This window comes from Falco cherrug, chromosome 3 (assembly GCF_023634085.1).
Source record: "Falco cherrug isolate bFalChe1 chromosome 3, bFalChe1.pri, whole genome shotgun sequence".
Taxonomy (NCBI): Eukaryota; Metazoa; Chordata; class Aves; order Falconiformes; family Falconidae; genus Falco; species Falco cherrug.
In genome coordinates this window covers 102,124,337-102,140,808 of record NC_073699.1, presented here as the reverse complement: position 1 = coordinate 102,140,808, position 16,472 = coordinate 102,124,337, and the positions used below count along the sequence as shown (strand labels likewise).

The 16,472-nt window shown below is 42.0% G+C and overlaps 1 protein-coding gene across 2 annotated transcripts in view; it reads left to right on the top strand.

Moving 5' to 3' along the window:
• Nucleotides 1–16,472, top strand: part of KIAA0319 (KIAA0319 ortholog) — a 59,364-nt gene that overhangs the window by 31,505 nt on the left and 11,387 nt on the right. For both annotated transcript variants that reach the window (XM_055706277.1, XM_055706275.1), the window contains exons 5-16: nt 639–743; nt 1,400–1,497; nt 1,879–1,966; nt 2,532–2,624; nt 3,226–3,358; nt 5,234–5,462; nt 7,275–7,398; nt 8,464–8,596; nt 9,476–9,624; nt 12,707–12,858; nt 13,981–14,119; nt 15,933–16,092. In XM_055706277.1, coding sequence (XP_055562252.1) covers nt 639–743; nt 1,400–1,497; nt 1,879–1,966; nt 2,532–2,624; nt 3,226–3,358; nt 5,234–5,462; nt 7,275–7,398; nt 8,464–8,596; nt 9,476–9,624; nt 12,707–12,858; nt 13,981–14,119; nt 15,933–16,092 — 1,603 coding nt within the window. The remainder of the gene's footprint in view (nt 1–638; nt 744–1,399; nt 1,498–1,878; nt 1,967–2,531; nt 2,625–3,225; nt 3,359–5,233; nt 5,463–7,274; nt 7,399–8,463; nt 8,597–9,475; nt 9,625–12,706; nt 12,859–13,980; nt 14,120–15,932; nt 16,093–16,472) is intronic.

The window sequence follows — 16,472 nt, the reverse complement described above, 5'->3', positions numbered from 1 at the left end:
CAGATGAGAAGCAGGAGGGTGTTCCTGGGTGGTGGATTGGTTGAACCTGCAGTTCAGCTATGAAGTAACACCTTTGCCCTGCTATACAAGTGGAATTTTTAAAAGGAACACTGAACTGGACATTGAGGCATGCCTCACAAGTGCCACACAAGCGCAGAAGTCATCTTCGTGAAAGAAGGTGTGATATTAGAGTTCTAGTATGGACTATGTTACTTTATTTAATGAGGTTTGTCCTGGTGCAGATGGCTTTGTCTTCTGTAATCACGTATTTTTTAATTCCTGCAGTCCCATCCAGTTACTAAGAAAAATGCATAATTCTTTTTGCAGAGCAATGTTACCTGTGATAGACAGAAATATTTAGAATGCTTTTCTCTAAAACAAAAGTAGGGGAAATGACACTTCATATTTTGGGAAGAAAAAAATTCTTTTTGTTTGGTAAAAGGTGAAGGAGCTGTAGTCATCATTATAAGAAGAAATTGCTCAATACATAAGCAAATAATATTTTTTTTTACTTATCTGTGCCTATTCACTGTAGAGTGTTTATCAGATTTTACTTAATCCATTACAAGTAATATTTGAAGATACTAAATTTATATCCATCCAATCTGTTAAAACATAGCATTCTCATTTTGTCTTAGATACAATAAAAGAACTTACTGTGTCTGCTGGAGATAACATACACGTGATGCTACCCAAAAATGAGGTTGAACTGAATGCCTTTGTTGTACCGCCACCACCTACAGGTGAGTTGCAAGGAGATGCACACACTACCAACCTGTAAATGCAGACAAGTCTGATGTTATGTGAACATCTGCACCTCAAGATAAAACCATCTTTCTCATCTCCTACTACTCCCTTTTTTGTGGCTCCAACTACAGAGAAGATTGCCTTCTTTGGATTTTTGAGGTTGCTGGGTTTTTTTAAGTGGCTTTTTGTTTTCAGAACCTCAACTTGTTAACCAGATGGTTCAAGAGAAGGCCTGTGGTTTCTACCAAAAGATGATGTGGTGCAGGTTATAGCATCTTGCTGTAAAGCAGAGGTGGGGAAAAGTAGGTTCTGAATACAATACTTACCTTAAAACTACAGCTTCCAAACTGCAGCTGCAAAGAATACGTATCTTGTAGGTAGGTATGTAACATGCATTTGCTTCACATGAAGCTGGTTTTTGTGAAGAAGTCAATTATTTGTGAAGTCTGTTGCATCCTTGCTGCTTTACCAAGTTACAGCATACTGTGGAAGTTTAACATGTATTGGTACTGCATTTTGCAGGCTAATCAGTAGCGGTCATGATTTCCTACTGTAGCATTTTATCTGACGGATGGTGAACTTGATTTCTTTGTTGCATGGGCTTACCTTGAAGGCAAAGCTGATTATTTTTATGCTGTTTTATTGCTCTTAGAAACAGCCTACACCTATGAGTGGAGCTTAATCAGTCACCCTGCTGACTATGGTGGTGAAATGGAGCGCAGGCACAGCCAGACCTTGAAGCTCTCTCATGTAAGTGAGCGTAAGCTCAGGCTCAAGGTGTTTGTGTGGTGCTTTCACAGGATTCTAACCTCTGGGGAAGGGCACCTTGATTCAAGGAGTTTGAATGACTGCCAGACTCTCTTCATTTGCATGTGTCACCAAATCCTTGCCAGATTAGAAGTGGCTTTTTTTAGAGTTCTCTAATAATTTTCTTAGAATAAAAATTCCTAAGTGTTTGCTTTGTATTCCCCACTTCTGAGCATTGACTTGTGGTCTTTTGTGTGTGTATTTGTAAAAGGAGCTCTAGATTTCAGATATCTGGTTTTTTCTGTTTAAAATATGATTGGCAGATTTATGCATACTGCTTTTGTATAATTCGACATGTAACCCAGTTTGTTCTGTTTGTCTCAGTTATCAGTGGGACTTTATGCCTTCAAAGTGACAGTTGCTGGTGAAAATGCCTTTGGTGAAGGTTTTGTAAACGTCACAGTCAAACCAGGTAAATCAGTTGGCTGAAGTAATGAAATTAGTTTCTTCAACACAAGTACAACATGCTTATCTAACAGTTTGTTATGTACTGTCTGTCAAGGACATCTGGTAGTCCAGTCACGCAGATATGTTTCAGATCTTGGTGCCTATAAAGCGTTTAAAGGAAATTGTGAAGGACCTTGCTCACTGTGTTAAAGTGCTCTCTGGTCTTGTAACCTCCCCAGGCAAGGCCTGAGATAGCATCATGTCACCTTTTATGGTTCCCTTCTCCAGTATTGCTAGGAACAGCAATTAAGTGCTGAACCACTCTAGCTGCAAGTTACAGGGCACAGATCTTATCTAAATTATACCAGTTAGAAGTGGCTGCAGCAGTTCTGCTGCATCAGCATACTCTTCAGTAACCTCTTCTCTCCCTTGTCCAAAAAAGACAGCAGATTCTGCAAAGCTGTCAATCCTAGATTTAAGTCACTAGGAAATGTTGGTCTGTAGAGTTAATATATTAGTTTTGCCAGGGCTTTCACTACTGTTTGTTTTCTTTTTTTCTTTTTTTCTTCCCTCTCCTCCCTGTCTCACAGCAGTCAGAGTTAACCAGCCACCTGTTGCCGTTGCTTCACCCGAAGTACAAGAAGTTTCTTTGCCTACAACTTCTACCTTCATTGATGGCAGTCGTATGTACTGGACCATCCTGTGCTTATATTCTGGATTTATAATACACCATTACAACAGTATTTGTCAATTACAAGTGAAATTCCTTCTTGCTCTATGCAGAAGTCTTCTGAATCATTATTTACTGTAGGAATTTGATTTCAGTTATAAATTACTTCAAACAAAAAAAGTGGTAAAATCCCTGCTTGGGGATTGAGGTGCAGTGTGTCGGAGGCTGCTGTATCCAGGGAGCAGCTATTCCTACAGCCTCTTGTCCTGCCCAGAAGGCCTTGGTGCCAGTACAGCTGGGGCCGTGGTGGAGAGCTGTCACACAGGGTGTGAAGAGATGTCATAATTACATTCATAATTACTGAGAGCAGGCAAGTTGGAATGTGCGGAGTCTGAGACTGATTTTTGTGTGTGTGAAGAATTGTTTGTTTAGACAAACCATACCAAATGGAACTTGTAATCTGTGGTTTAACAGCTATGGTACATAAATCCTGTTTGAATATGCTTGAAAAGATAATTGTAGAAAATGTGTTAGGGATCAGTGCATGAAAGGTTTAGTATTCATTTCAGCAATTGCTACAAGAAACTGATACGGTTTTCCTTTAATGAATATAGAAAGTATAGATGATATGAAGATAGTGAGTTACCACTGGGAGGAAATTAAAGGTCCTTTACGAGAGCAGAAGGCATCTGCTGACACACCTGTCTTGCACTTGTCTAACCTTGTTCCTGGAAACTACACCTTCAGGTACTGGCACAGATGCTTTCCTTTGGTGTTTTAACTATTTCTGTGATGTCAGTTAAATGTTTCTCATTGTGCTTACATATATTTCCTTAAACAAAAAACTAAATGTTTCTTCTGCGTGCTGTTACCCTTCATTTTGCATAGTGGAAAGGCATAGGAAGCAGTTTTATTAAAAAGTGCTTGCAGTGATTTTGTGATTCTGGTGAAGTGATACTTCACAGCACGACGTTATGCAAAACAAGGCATCTGAAATGAAATACCTCCCGCTCCCACCAATAACAACTGTGACAGAACACTTTTATTTTTTTTATTTTTATTTTTTTCCAGCTTACAAGTTGGCAAGTGTCCTGAGATGAAAATCTGCAGTCAGACTGTGAAAGTCATCCCCTGAAGGGTGGTGGCAGACAGAACAATATTGGGAGACTGATCCCTGCAAGGCATCGTTGTGTGCTGATTTCAATAAGTCATTCTGTTCTTCATAAAAGCCTTTGCCTTGCTACTCTTTTCCTCCATTTATGCATTGCTGAAGCTGGATTTTGTCCAGACAGTGGAAGCGATGTTTGCAGTTCTGGGTGCTTTAATTAAAATCAAAGTTCATTTTCTGAACTCTTTAACTTAAAGCTTAGTCTGTGCAGAGGCAGACTTCCCACTGACGCAGCCTGGGTTATTTGGCTGCCAGTGGGTGACAGCCTACCAGTCACTGTATTATGTATCAGTGTAGCATCAGCAGAATGTTGAAGCCAGTATATGCATACGTTAAATGTGGTGCTTTGCATAAGCTTCACCAAAAATTGCATAGCTTCACCTTTCATTATATGTTCTTTACTGAAGTTGTTCCTTATTATACAGAGGCAGAAATGACCATAGGATTTTTTTTCTGTATTAAGAGGGGCTGAGCTTGCTTACAAGCAGTGCTCTTAATTGTGTTCCAAACCTCAGGGAAATAAGAAATCACTTGCTGTATCTGTGTACCTCTGGGGGAGGCTGAGGTACTTGAACAAATAGAGCAGCATGTTCAGACTTAAAGGAAATGAGCTGGTCAACAAAATCTAGTGCTTCTGATGAATGGATGTGCACTGACAGCAAAAGTATGTGTTCCGCAAGAATTATCGAGCACTAACGTTTTTTCAAACATAAACAACAGAATTAACTAGGTTTGTTGCCATTTGGGAAAAGCTTCAAGAGTGGCTCCCTTTTCACAGCAGAGGTGAATTAGAGATGTAGTTGGTTCCCATACTACGGAGGACAGTCTTCCATCGCTTTCAGGTGTCTGCAGCAATCTCATTTGAAGCTGATCTGTCCTCGTGTTTCTGAGAGGTAGTAGTGGTTCTTTTTAAACCCTGAACTTCTTTAGTTTTGTGACTTGACATATTTAAAAATCTGAGCTGATACAAAGCTTCATTAAAATCAGTAGCAGTGTGCCACAGAGAATTAAGAAGTTAGGAACCACTGCTGTGCTATAAGCAGAGCTTCTGAACATCCACAGTAGTTTTGGATATAGGTGTTAACTGGGACTGTTCTGCTGTGGCTGATGAATGAAATCCCTGTTTCTCACCAAGTAATTTTTTTAAAGAATTTGCATTGAAATCTGTTGGAAATTGGCGAAGTTGCCAGGGGAAGGGTTTCATCTGGGATCCAGAATACAGAATAGCTAGGGTTTTGGTTTGGTTTTTTTTTTTTAAAGGTTGAAAGCTGTGTTTGAAAACGGTCTTCTGAATTTCCTTTCTACCTCAGCTGAGCGATACGTGTTTCTGAAGCTGAAGTTCATAGAATCTAATCAGTGGCTCGGTGTTAGGTGGTGTTTGAAAAAGTGCTTTGAACTTGGACTTGGCAGAGATCCACCTTAACAGATTTCCAATATTGTTTTTACTGTTGCAGACTCACAGTGATTGATTCAGATGGAGCAGCCAACTCCACCATTGCATCTCTGACTGTTAACAAACCGGTGGATTACCCACCTATTGCCAATGCTGGACCTAATCAGGCAGTCACCTTGCCCCAGAACTTCATTACGCTGAATGGAAACCAGAGCAGTGATGACCATGAAATTGTCAGCTATGAGTGGTCACTCAGTCCCAAAAGCAAAGGCAAGGTTGTAGCAATGCAGGTATGTCTTTCTTCTTGCATAGGATTGAAAAGCTCTTTCATCTCCAACATGAGTAAACATATACCTAAGTAACTACTCGGAAGCACTGAAATATCTAGAGTGCTGTTATTCTTTTTTTTTGTATTTTTTTTCCCTCTGATGTATTCACCACTTATTTTAGATACAACTTTTAATTTCTTCTCATCACTTTTTTTCATTCCTTATGGCCATTTCTGATTCCTGCTGTTGTTTGTTCCCTGGTGGTTTGGAAAGACTTTGAGTTCCCTATATCCGTCACTGGACCCTGCTCCACAGGTTTCTCTTCTGAGACACGGAACATGCTGAAAACTGGTTTGGGGAGAATGTGGTGGTTGCCAGGGTTTTCTTGTAACACTTGCTCCTGGAGAAAGTAGGACTCACAGAAACTTAATTCTCTGAGTGAAAGATGACAAGACTTGTGGCAATGTTATGCAGCCATGCACTGTGGTGGGGGTTTTTATGCTCGGTAAAACACGGGTTTCCTGTGAAGGCTAACTGAATTTATTTGCATGGCTGTATTTTTTTTTTTATTTTTAATCTGAGAAAAGCTAATAAAAATTTTCAGTGGACTTGCACTCAGTAAGTTGGAGATTCTTGTAGCTCTGTAGGTAGTTGAGGTAATTTGCATAATGAAGCCACCTGAAACTCAGAAGCCATTGTTTATAAGAAATTATTTCTGCTACGTTGCCAATGCTCTAGACCTTCAGAACTGGAAAGAGATCACTTTGTAGATCATTTTAGGAAAGGAATGATATCGATACAAGCCTATGCTGTAGAGGCATTTACAAATCTATGGAAGGGCTGATAGCATAATGGTTTATTTCTATTCATTTACCAAGACAAAAACTTTCCAAAAGCATCCATGCAGCCTGAACTTGTAGTTTTTAAGAGCTTTTCAATCATAAAGAAGCCTTCTTGAGAGAAGGGAATGACTGTTTGACATATCTAATGGATTTATTGGGTATTTAATGTGGAAATGCAAGAGCATTTTACAGTTTTTTCAAGAGCCTAGTAATCTTCATGTCCCTAAAGCTGAGGTTGCCGGTCTCAGGTGTGTTACATGTCACATTGTACACTAACTGTGGGTAATAAGTACCTCTGCTTGTCAGTTAATCGTTTATCAAGGCCCTTAGTTCTCATTATCATCTTTATATAAAAAAAACCAAACCCCTAATTGCATTGTGATTCGTTATTCCTCATATGAGAGATGCCACAAACGTTTATTTTATTAACAAAATGACCTATAGCTGAGCCTGGTCATTTTACGAGTTTGTATAGCTATTAATCAATACTGCTGGAAGAGTGTACTTGGGACAGTCATCTTGTTTAGTATTCCATAAGCCTGGGATCAAATCAAGATTGGTCTTTTATTTAACATTTTTTTGTAAATATTGAATAATGTAATGATGTTTGTTTTTAAAATACCTCTAAGGAAATGGAATAAACTAGCAATTTTCGACAGTGTTTAACTTCCTAATTAAGAAAGTTTATCCCATGTGTTTCACAATTATTGTTGTTCAGAAAAACTGCAGTCAACATAAGAAACTAAGGTTTATTGTCTACAGGTATCTTTATTGTCTACAGGTATTTCTCTGGATTGGTAGGGACAATTGTAATAGTGAATACATTACATCTGTTATCAAATTTTAAGTCTTTGTCTACAAAGTGCTTGAACTGCTTGCTCAAACTTCTTAGTTGTGAAGGGTTTAATTAGTATTTGCTCTGTAAGGTGTTTCATAATAATGAGCATTTCTGTTTTATCTCACACTCTCCGTCTTCATAAATGCCACGTAGGGAGTGCGGACACCGTACCTCCAATTATCTGCAATGCAGGAAGGAGATTATACATTTCAGCTGACTGTCACAGACTCTGCGAGGCAGCGGTCCACAGCTGAGGTCACACTGATTGTACAGCCTGGTAAGTCAGCTGCCAGGCATGTCTGGGTCCCTCGGGGTGGGCCTGCCTGATGCCTTAGCACTGTCCTCAAATGCCTCACCTCCTGGCATTGCACCACTGAAACGACAGTCAGAATGTCTGGTATCCCTGCACCAAGGACTCTTCCGGCTCCATATTCTGTCAAAGCAAACAGTTAAAACAGGTGTAGAATCATAGAAAGTCTAGGTGATGGTCCTGAGAGCTCACACTGGCCTTGTTACATAAGGAAACCTACACAGAGATGTGTTTGAGTGTGCTGCTAAGTGCTAAAATGTAGCTCTTGAGTTTAATGTCCTACAAAGTCTGTTTTTGCAAAGCTGTTCAATCAGTGCTGTGCTCAGTTTTCTTAGTGTTTTGCAGTCCTCCTTCAAGAATCCTTGTGTGGTTTGAATTAGAACTGTGTTGTACTTTCTAGGGAAAAGTATCAAGCCAGGAATTTTCAAAAGCTACATCTCTCACATGTCTGTTTAGATCTGGGAGCAAAGTGATGAATAGGCCCAAATGGTCTGGGCCTCATGAGATATTTTTTTTTGTGCTTTTCTTTGTCTTTGCCGATTACATTCAAAGTGGCCTTTTCTGCCCACCTGAAGGTCTTGCATTCCACCATGGGGTAGTGCTTTATTTTTCTTGTTGTTGCTTATTTCACATCTTTTTGTAGATGACCCCTTCTCAGAAAACTTTACAGTGGGCGTTTGCCACAGAAATCAAGAACACAGATTGGAAGTACAGTGTGTGGTGGTGCCTTTTGGTGGGAAACTAGAAAGGTGCTATTGCTGAAGTCAACTCTAAGGGTATAATAAATACGCAGGAAAATGGTAGCATTGCCAGTTCTACCATGCCACAAAAGCAGAGGGTGAAAAAAAAATAATAAGTTATACGTTCCTGTACTAAATCCTCCAAGGCTCTGAATTGGCACCAATTCGTGGCATGCTGCTGGCCCTGAGTAGCAGAAAACCTGGGCCAGTGTCTTCCTCAAGGGCAAAGAGATTGGCAGTCCTTGCCAGTGACTGCCTAGCAAATGTCATACACTAAATATTACTTTTACAGAAAATAACAGTCCTCCAGTAGCAGTGGCTGGCCCTGACAAGGAATTGATCTTCCCAGTAGAAAGTGCTACACTGGATGGAAGCAAAAGCCAAGATGACCAAGGCATCGTCTTCTATCATTGGGAAAATGTCAGGTATCTAGATGTTTTACTAATCTTCTGTAAAATAGAGAACAATGTGAAAGTAATTGGGTGCCAGAGCCTCTTATGCAGTTGTGTTAGGTGATGCACTGTTGGAGAACTGCTTTGAGGATCTTCCCATGCAGGTGGATATAGGGTAAGAGACAGGTATTTTAAAGTCAACTTGGAAAGCTGAGGCAATCTCTGCCTCTGTTTTGCAATGTGTCATCTTGAGGCCTACTGTTACAAAGTTAAGTTCCTGCCATTTTCTCTTCTGTCTCCTGTTAAAAAGCGAGTAACAGGCTTGGGTACCCTCTTGTAATACACCAAGTTTTCCCATTTGTCCTTAGAACTAGGTTTTCTTACTCACTTGTTTGTTGAATAATAAGGTAAAGTGAAATCTCTTTAGCCTGAGCTTTCAATAGTAAGTGACTAAAGTGCTCTTGAATGATCATTGAAAGTGTTTTACAAAAGTTTGTTATATGCAAAACAATTGATCCTTACTAAAAGAACAAGGTATTTGCTCACACAACTGTCACGTCTATGGTACAAGAGGAGGTTTGCTGGCACCCTGTACATGTTTTGAGTGGCTCTTAGAGCAACAGCATTTGCCTCCTCCCATAAAATAGTGTAGTGAGGAGGCTGAACTTTTAGGGTACTTTTTTCTACTCTTCTGATACCTGGGTATGTGATGTTTGAATGCTTTGAATGTCTTGAAAAAATGGATTTAGGAATTCTTTGAACTAAACTCATGTCTCATCTAGTTCTTTAACCATCAGTTCTTATAGTGGTTGTAGAACTACAATATGCATAAAAGCAAACGATACAAGCAATACTGCTGAAAGAACGATTTGGTTCGCTGTGCAGGATTATTTTTGAGATGTTTTGTTTCAGTGGACCAAGCTCTGTACAGATGGAAAATGGTGACAAAGCAATAGCAACCGTGACTGGTCTTCAGGTTGGTACCTATCGCTTCAGGTTGACCGTGAAAGACCAACAGGGCTTAAGCAGCGCATCTGTGCTGTCTATTACTGTGAAGGAAGGTAAGCCTAGCTGCTGCTGCTTGGAATATCATAGGCACCTTGCAGGTTGGTTCAGTCACTGACAGGCTGTGAAGGAAACCAGACGGAAAGGGATAATGTATTTCTTGTCATATTTCAAGGGTATTCAAGAAGAGTTAACTGCTATTTTGTAACAAAGTAGTATGTGATTGGTAGAATCAACTTAACTTATTGCAAGCTTTTTAAAAGTTAAGTATGTGCAGAATTAGTTGTAACAAAAATGCTCCACAATACTGCTTTTGACCACTGTGTGTCTAGTTTGTTAAGAGGATATGTTTTTTATTTTATTCTCATTAAGCTTTGAGCAGAAATGCAATTTTACTGTGGTTTTTAAGTAACATCCAAGAAATGAGGTCTCAGAGTATACCAATTTGCATTTAAAATCTTAATATTAAAAGACCTGTATTTGTTTGGGGGTTTTGATACAGAGAAACAGTCACTGTCCTGGATTTCTGTATTAACTTTTCCCCCTAACATGCATGCTGTAGAGGAGGCTTTATGAAAATAATACCTGTTCCCTGAGATCGTAGAATTGTGTAGGTAGGCAAAGACCCACTGTTAAGATAATGTCCAACCATTAACCCAGCTCTGCCCAGCCCACCACTAAACCCTGTCCCTGAGTGTTGCATCTACAAACATCCCCAGTGCCGGTGCCCCCTCCCCGGGCAGCCTGTGCCGGTGCCTGACCACCCTTCCAGGGAAGAAATGTCCCCTCACCCCCACCCTAACCCTGCCCTGGCGCAGCTCGAGGCCGTTCCCTCTGCTCCTGTCGCTCCTTCCCTGGGAGCAGAGACCGACCCCCTGCCCACAGCCCCCTGTCAGGCAGCTGTAGGGAGCCATCAGGGCCCCCCGAGCCCCCTCCTCTCCAGGCTGCCTCCCCCCTCAGCCTGGTGCCCCAACCCCTTCCATGGCTCCATTGCTCTTCTGACAGAGGTACTGTCAGGTACTTCTGACAGATTTTATGGCTTTGACTTACATTGCATCCTCAAGTTTGCAGGTGGTGATAATCCAACCATCTTTTGCCTCATGTTCCTTATGAGTGATTTTAGCGGTCTCTGTGGACCTATGCCTCATTTTAAAGAAGGTGGCATAATACATTTCAAATATTGTTTGGTCCGGAGTTTGGTGCTCTGTTGCATACCTTGTTTTCTGAGGGTAGCGATGCACTCTGGCTCTGCAAGTGTGGTACCTATACCATTTATGAAATGATAGTAGAGTTTCATTAGACTTGTAGATGCTACTGTCTTGAAAACAGTGCAGCCTTGTTTCTCTTTCACTTGGTATCACTGCAGAATGAGTTAATTGGAATCACAGAATGGTTTGGGTTGGCAGGGACCTTCAAGACCATCTAGTCCCAACCCCCCTGGCGTGGGCAGGGACACCTTCCACCAGACCAGGCTGCTCCCAGCCCCATCCAGCCTGGCCTTGAACACTGCCAGTGATGGGGCACCCACAGCTGCTCTGGGCAGCCTGTGCGGGTGCCTCACCACCCTGTAGTAAAGAATTTCTTCCTAATATCTAATCTAAATCTGCCCTCTTTCGGTTTGGAGCCATCACCCCTTGTCTTATCACTTCATGCCTTTGTAAAAAGTCCCTCTCCAGCTTTGTCAGCCCCTTTAGGCACTGGCAGGTGCTGTAAGGTCTCCCTGGAGCCTTCTCTTCTCGAGGCTGAACATCCCCAACACTCTCAGCCTGTCTCCATAGGAGAGGTGCTCCATCCCTCTGAGCATCTTCATGGCCTCCTCTGGACCTGTTCCAACAGGTCTGTGTCCTTCTCATCTTGGGGACCCCAGAGCTGGATGCAGCACTGCAGGTGGGGTCTCATGGGAGCAGATTAGAGAGGGAGAATCGCCTCCCTCACCCTGCTGGCCATGCTTCTTCTGATGCAGCCCAGGATTTGGTTGGCTTTCTGGGCTGTAAGCGTGCAGTGCCAGGCCACGTTGAGCTTTTCATCCACCAGCACCCATACATCCTCCTCAGAGCAGCTCTCAAACCATTCTCCACCCAGCCTGTATTTGTGCTTGGGATTGCCCCAATATGCATCTCGGAGAAGCAGCTGAACTCAGTTTTACCCGTGTCCATTATTGGCTGAACTGTTTCAGGATTTCAGTTAGGTGTTTAGTCAGAAACACATGGCAACAGCTCTGCCCAAATGTGCCTCATGGCCTCATTGATGCTGTGAAGTGTAGCCACAGTATGTACTGAATGCAGTCACAGGTTCAGTATGGAAAATACTCAGTGCTCCCAAGTTTAATCAACTGGCTTATTTTGAAGAGACAAGATCACTTGTATCACAGAGAACTCTGCTATTCTAGAGTTACAGCCAATGCCCTAGAGATCTGCCCAAAATCGAATTATTTATGTCCAACCTAATACTCAGACCAGCAAGGTATTTCACTCAGCCTCACAGCTTCCTGGAGCTCTGTCGTATCAGTTGTGTTCTACACAAAGATCAGTGATGTCTCATTTCTGGGAAGAGAATGCGTTTGTGTTTCTTTGGTGTTCTTTGGCTGTACTCCCAATGCATGCCTTAATTTCACTGCTAGCAGTAAGCAAAAAGCATTCGGGAACTGGGTTTACTCTGAAGTTTCCCGATTACACTTTGCCTTAAATACAGGCATTGTGAAGATATAAGACCTTACACAAGCTTCTATCAGGTAATAAGTGATTCTGAAGATGAGAAGAGCCCAGCAAGGTGATCTCTTGCTGGGCTGTGTTTCCGAGTAAGAAAATCTTTTTGATTGACTAAGAAGACCTGATGGTTGAGTTATTGTGGACTGTAAATAGAGTACCCCACAATGCTTTTTGAAAAAGATCTGTTTGGATCGTACCTCCTATTGGTATTCTCCTCATAGTGCGGCTTTGCTTTTGTAAGGTTGTATTAATCCTGGAGCCGAATTCTGTGTACGCACTCATCCTCTCCCTGTACCTTTGTCATGAGATTCTGTCGTTACTGCCTGTAATCGTCAGATAAAGAATTGCAGTGTGGGTGTACTGGCAATGGCATGTCACATTTCGCATGTTTTGAAAGCAAATCCTTCTCCTCCACTGTTTTTATGGCTAGAAAACAACAGTCCACCCCGGGCGCATGCTGGTGGGAAGCATGTTCTAGTGCTTCCAAATAACTCTGTTACCTTGGATGGCTCAAGGTCTGCTGATGACCAGGGGATTGTCTCGTATTTGTGGATTCGGGATGGTCGAAGCCCAGCAGCTGGGGTAAGTTTCTTGAAGGTTGTAGCAAGTCAGATTTGGCTCTTGTTACTCGTGTAGCGTTAGTGCAGCAGGGCAAGCACGTACAACTTAAAAGATGGTATGAGGCATGGTGTCTGTGTCTGGTTTGTCTCCCCTGCACACTCTAATGCTTTGGTTCTAGGAGCTTGTGGTATGTTCAGTACAGCTACAGAATATGGTAGCCAAGTGAGAGGACTGTAGCAGTGTAGACTTAGGTGGGTAAGACTTGAGATAGAAGAATAAAGTTGTGTCTCTTTAGGAGTATTTGGTGACAGTAGCAAGCTAATGTGTTTGAGAGAAAAATAATCTGAAATCCAAATAGTCCAAAAGAGGAAGGGTCTGAGAGTGCAAAAAGTGCTAATAAAGACTAAGGAATCATGTCTGGTGCCAGATGAGGGGAAACTTGCCGTTTACGATGAAAATGGTGTTTGGCACTAGACGTTAAGATACCTTGCCTGGCTGACCACGGTGAGTAGCCTGGGTCATTAGGGCAGTGGAGTCTGCTCTCTGAGTAGGGACTTCAGGAAGCTGAAGTTTCTATGTCAGCTACTAAAACTGTGATAACTTCTGTCTACCTGCACAAAGCGTTATGGATAGCTCTTTGCAGTCAGGAAGATAGTAGCGAATCAGCCAGAACTGGGAGAGGAGAAACAGCGCATGATAACTAATCTTCTAGAAGCAATTCATGTGAGTGTATGAGAAGAATTGAAGAGATTCAGCGTAATTATAGCTGGCAGAGATGATAGTTGGAAATACATGAAGTCTGAGGAAAGGTAGTAACTTGGAAGCTAAGAAAGCAGAACTAAGGATACTGTAGTGGAAATGAAGAATAATAATGTACCTGTTTCAGATTTTCAAGCTGATGAGTACTTGAGAATGTCAGCTGTTCTGCGGAGATTTTTTTTAAATGGAAATACCCATACTGTGCAGACGTCCTCATTAACTGCCACCTCAGAATTTGCATTGCTGGCTATAAACTGTGGGTAGCACCCATTTGTCCCAAAAGCCAAAGCAAGAACTCACGCTGTCATACCAGATACCCAACTTGATAGTGATACCTGCAACTTTCTCTGAGGTTATAGTCATCCCGCTACCTTTTTTTTGCAGGATGTGATCCACGGCTCAGACCACGAGGCAGTACTGCAGCTAACCAATCTGGTGGAAGGAACCTATACTTTCCACTTGAAAGTGACGGATGCCAAAGGAGACTCAGATGTTGATTCAGCAACTGTTGAAGTGCGGCCTGGTATGACAATTAAAAGGTCATCGATACGTTGTGGATACCCCATCTTTTGTTCTCCTTTTCACTTATTTCAATGTTGACAAGATTGTCTCAAGTTAAAACACAAAAGCAAACAGACCTCTCTCTTCCTACCTTCTTATTGTAGGGCTGAGGGAGTTAGAAAAAGACATCAGGCTTCTTAACTATCAATTACACCATTGCCTTACTGGAAGCATAAATAAATAAAAATAATACTTCCTAGTTAATATATTCATTAGGGTTTTTTGTTGCTTTTCATTCACTGTAGATTTTTGTTTACTTTTTTATAGTTAATTAGTTTGGTCAATGGAAAGAGATGGGAGCTGAGCCTTAAGTTTAGGTTCAAATGCTGCAATTGTGTGTTTGATGGTTGAAAGCATGTTTTTATACTTGTTTTCCTTCTTTCATCATGAAGGACAAAAACATCAAAGGCTTCAAGGATTTTTAAATTGTCTTTTCATGGTTTGATATTGTTGATATATAGACTTATTTTCAAGTGCACGATAAATGGCTTTGTGATGGAAGCATAAGTTGGCATTTTGGGAAATGAGTCTGAAACCTTCCATCTGTCAGAGATTTCTTGTTTGTCTGGTTCCCAGGCAATGATTTTATTTCTGTTCCTCACTTTATTGTGACTACATTCAGTGATAATTGGCACAGGATTCTCATTGGATATCTGTGAAGCTTGTTTTTTTTTGCAAGGCACTCTAGAAGTTCAAGTATTACTTAACAGAACCCTCAGTTTGTGAAGGTAAACATATTTGATATTTCTCAGATCGACAATCCTCATTTAGAGTTGCTCACACAGTCTTGCATGCCACCATGTGAGTCCATCTTTGCCTCCCTTTTCCTAGGTGGTAGCCAGCAGTAGATAACTAGCAGGGGACTTAAGAATTAGGCTTGCCTAGCACTTACCTCTGACCTTAAGATGACAGCATTTAGGGGAACAGAACTTGCTGTTCTGCACAGAAATGTGGTAACGCTGAACTGAAGTACACACTGAAGCGCTTTCTTCCAACTGGTGAGGTGGGTTGCTATCTTAGGACCCACCAGGTTTGTTACAGAGGGAATATGAAAATGTAGGTTAAGTACTTTTGTAAGAACACAAAAGGTTTGGGTTTATAAGGGATATGGGTCTTATGCAGGAAAACATAGTATTAATAAATACTTTTGAGTACTGCATGTTGTCTTAGAATCACAGAACCATTTCGGTGGGAAAAGACCTTTGAGGTCACCAAGCCCAACCATTAACCCAGCACTGCCAAGGCCACCACTAAACCCTGTCCCCAAGTGCCGCATCAACACATTTTTTAAACGCCCCCAGTGCGGGTGCCCCCTCCCCAGGCAGCCTGTGCCGGTGCCTGACCACCCTTCCAGGGAAGAAATGTCCCCTCACCCCCACCCTAACCCTGCCCTGGCGCAGCTCGAGGCCGTTCCCTCTGCTCCTGTCGCTCCTTCCCTGGGAGCAGAGACCGACCCCCTGCCCACAGCCCCCTGTCAGGCAGCTGTAGGGAGCCATCAGGGCCCCCCCGAGCCCCCTCCTCTCCAGGCTGCCCCCCCTCAGCTCCCCCTGCTTCCCACCTCAGCCTGGTGCCCGAAACCCATTGCCTGTCTCTGGACCTCGATGTCCCTCTGGCAGCGAGGGGCCAGAACTGAGCCCAGGATTTAAGGTGCAGCCTCACCAGTGCCAGGTACAGGGAGATGGTCACTGCTCTGGTCCTGCTGGCCATACTGTATTTCAGGTGGTACTGAAATATTTGCCAGGCTCTGAAAGAATAGCATGTTTGTCTTCTGCCAGATCCCAAAAGGAGTGGTCTGGTGGAGCTGATTCTGCAAGTTGGAGTGGGACAGCTGAGTGAGCAGCAGAAGGACACCCTGGTGAGACAGCTGGCTGTATTGCTGAATGTTTTGGATTCAGATATCAAAGTTCAGAAGATACAAGCCTACTCAGATATAAGGTACAAAGATATCCTGCTATGTCTGGAAGATCTGTGATTTTCATTGACTCACAGCTCGGAAAAGATCATTTTGCAGCTAATTGTAAGATGACAAAAAATGCTATAGCTCTCAAGTGAATTTCTTCTGCTGTTGTAGAAATTGATGAATTAAGCTCTCTGGAGACTCAGAACACTCTTCTGAGTAATAATAACTTAATTCTGTATATAGTTTTTATTATTTATTCTTTTAAAGAAAGTATACGTGTATATGGCAGTGTCTTTGTTTCATACAGTGCTGCTAGTTTTTCCTAAATATTGGATGGAGACAGGCAGACTTTTTCACAGTGAAGCAAGTATTATATTTCAAATTAGGGTTCTAGCTGTATCTATTCCCCTTTTCT